Source organism: Elaeis guineensis, chromosome 7 (assembly GCF_000442705.2).
Source record: "Elaeis guineensis isolate ETL-2024a chromosome 7, EG11, whole genome shotgun sequence".
Classification (NCBI taxonomy): domain Eukaryota; kingdom Viridiplantae; phylum Streptophyta; class Magnoliopsida; order Arecales; family Arecaceae; genus Elaeis; species Elaeis guineensis.
The window spans coordinates 86,481,917-86,484,746 of record NC_025999.2 but is presented as its reverse complement, the minus strand read 5'-3'; the positions used below and the strand labels follow the sequence as shown (position 1 = coordinate 86,484,746).

The 2,830-nt window shown below is 50.0% G+C and overlaps 1 protein-coding gene across 1 annotated transcript; it reads right to left on the bottom strand.

Moving 5' to 3' along the window:
* Positions 1–591: 591 nt before the first annotated feature.
* LOC105048680 (cyclin-dependent kinase inhibitor 1) lies at positions 592–1,948 on the bottom strand. Its single transcript, XM_010928076.2, has 4 exons — positions 1,564–1,948; positions 1,428–1,480; positions 1,128–1,298; positions 592–1,037 (listed from the first exon to the last, which is right to left on the bottom strand). Exons 1-4 carry the CDS (start codon positions 1,912–1,914, stop codon positions 971–973), a joined length of 642 nt encoding a protein of 213 aa, XP_010926378.1. The 5' UTR covers positions 1,915–1,948; the 3' UTR covers positions 592–970.
* Positions 1,949–2,830: the final 882 nt, after the last annotated feature.

The following is a 2,830-nucleotide window of genomic DNA, read 5'->3' as shown; positions in this document are numbered from 1 at the left end:
AATGCACCCCGTTTTCTTTCCCATCGGACGAACTTTTTCCCTTCACGTGGACACAAGAAACAGACAAAAGGATGCACTTAATTAAGCAAAAAGAGGAGTGCATTTATCAAAATAAATAATTACGTCTAAAAAATTTTGGCAAAAGTTGCGTGCTAGTTAAATGAGTGGATGCCACGTGGAAGCATGGTGTGCCAAACAGATCTGCCAAACAAGGTAAAGGTAGTGCGCGGAATGATGATAGAAAGTGCTAAATAGAGAAAAAAATACTCAATAATTTATATTTATTATTTATGTTATAATTAACCCAAATATTTGTTTTATTATCCTTTATTAATTATTTTATGAGGAGGACCACCGCATCTCACCACGGTGCAGTCGCCTTCCATGCCACTTTCCCCTTATTTTATTCGGCTCCCCGCCAGCCAGTCAGCTCACCGGAACAGGTGTCGCGTAACCGCCCCCGCCCCTGTTCCGAACCCCCTCGAGCAATGCCATCATCAGCCACGTCAACTTCGTTCCCTCCGCAACAGATACATCCAAAAACTGACCAACAACGACAACAATAAATAATAACCAAACAGCCGTCCGACGAACATCTAACGGTGTCGTATAATTCAGACTAATTCAAACTCAATGCAAAAAGAAAAATAAAGAATGTTTAAGGACACTGCAACACACGGAGGAAATGGACGAAACTTTGGAGCGAAGCATTTCTACTGAAGAAAACAAGAAAGGAGAGAGAGAGGGCTCCGGTTTTCAGTTCAGAAGCTTCTCCAAATAATATCGTACAGAGAAAGAGAGAGATTGAGAGAGAGGGACGGCAGACTGGGGGTTACGTCTTACAGAAGAGACGGCGGTGGCTACGAGAACTGGACATTAATTTTTAAAAATTAGAGAAAAAAGAAAAGAAATTTGGTGTGCCCCTTTTTCTTTTTCTTTTTTCCTTCTGATTTTTTTTTCTTAATTCACTTCATGGGAAGCGGAACCACTCGTACCGGCCCTCCAATGGTGCGTCGTTGACGACGTCGTAGTTATACCTGCGACGACGAGGAGAAGAGAAAAGGAGGCTCAGGTTAAGATCTCCGACAATGATTTTGCTATTGTGAGCCGCGAGGGAGGGAGCTTACTTGGCGGAGAATCGCTGCCACTGGTCTCTCTCCGCCGCCGCGAAGAATTCCTCGATTTCGTCCTCCGACGGCATCATCTCCGCCCTCCGTCGCCTCCTCGATGTCCTCTCCACCGTCAGTTCCAGATCGGTCCATTCCTCTACTCGGCTACTCGACGGCGCCGTCTCCTTCCTAAAGAATTTAAACAATAATTTAAAAAAAAAGAAATTAAGATGTTTATTTCTCGAAGAATGAGAAATGTGTTTTTTTTAAGGAATTTTTCAATATGAGAGAGAGAGAGAGAGAGAGAACGACGAAAACCTGTTACTGCTGCACTCGGAGTAAGGCGCTGCAGTGTCCAGAACCTCGCCGTCCTGAGAAGAAGACAAGAGCGTATAATTCGTGAATAAAAATATGAAAGAGCTCGAATTCCAGCAGAATTTCTCGTTGGGCTTACCTCCGGGTCACCGGACGGCGAAGGCAGCTCCTCTGGGGCGGTCTCGCATGAGGCGTTGCTAGAGCGCCGGGAGATCCGGCCGAGCTCGGAGCTTGGGCACCTCCTGCCGCCGGAATTCGCCGTGGATCTCGCGATCCGAGGTTTCATGACTAGACTCCGGCTCCGGAGCTGGAGGTACGAGACCTGGATCTCTCCTGACCCCACCATCGCCATCCTCCTCTTCGAGCTCCCGCCCATCCTCGCCGCTGCCGCCGCAGCTGCAAGGGCCAGCGTCCGCGCCCTCGTCCTCACCCCCACCACCTGCGTCACCTCCATCACCGCGGCATCTCCGATCCCTTTGCACTTCCTCATCTCTCTCTCTCTCTCCCCCCCCCCCCCCCCCCCCCCCCTCCCTCTCGCACGGGGGAATTGAAAACTGGAGAAAGGAAGCGCGGGATGGGTCACTTTCTCTTCCTCTCCCGGCGGAACTGAAAAGTGGAGAAAGCAAGTGGAGCTGGAGGTGATCAGATCCGGTTTGACGGCGGGGTTGTGCTTTTTAAGATGGTGGGTTACGCGTTCCCGTTAACGGGAACGGCATCCCAGACGGGGCCGTTAAGCAGATCTGGCCGTTGCGGGCTGGGAAAGAGAGGAGCTATGGTGATCGAATCATAACGCGACTCGTGGGGAGCGGCCCTGCCGGTCCGCTAACCGGCTGGCCCGGTGAGAGAACACCGCTGCCTGGTACTGCACCGCCACGAGCCCGGAACGCAACCGGCGCGGGGTTAGTTATGTCCGGTTCCGTTTCGTGGGGAAGGTGGTCTCGGAGGTAATAATTGTGCTCCACGCGAATTTACCATCCTACCACTAATTTCCGTCCGAGTTACGATGCTGCCACCGACTGACCTAAAGGGGACCTAATGAGATATAACCATCCGATCTTGATCGATCGGCAGGGAAGCTATGAAATCATTTATAGCGACCGTTTTAATAGGATTAAATGACAGGAATTCTGCCACCACAGACCATAATGATTACACCAGGTGTACGGACCAAGCGTCTGTGCCGCATCAACCATGACGACCGTTACAGTGTCCGGGATCCATCATCCGTGTTTCATGACACCACCTCATCACCCTCTGATCATGATCCATCGGAGATCGTTCCGCAGTAACGAAGTTTTAAACAAATGTAACATCCCTACGAGTTCCGCCATTACTCAGCGTAATGATTGCTCTCAGGTGTAATGAACGTACCACCAGAGAGCACTATTATCATGGGTCCATGACGA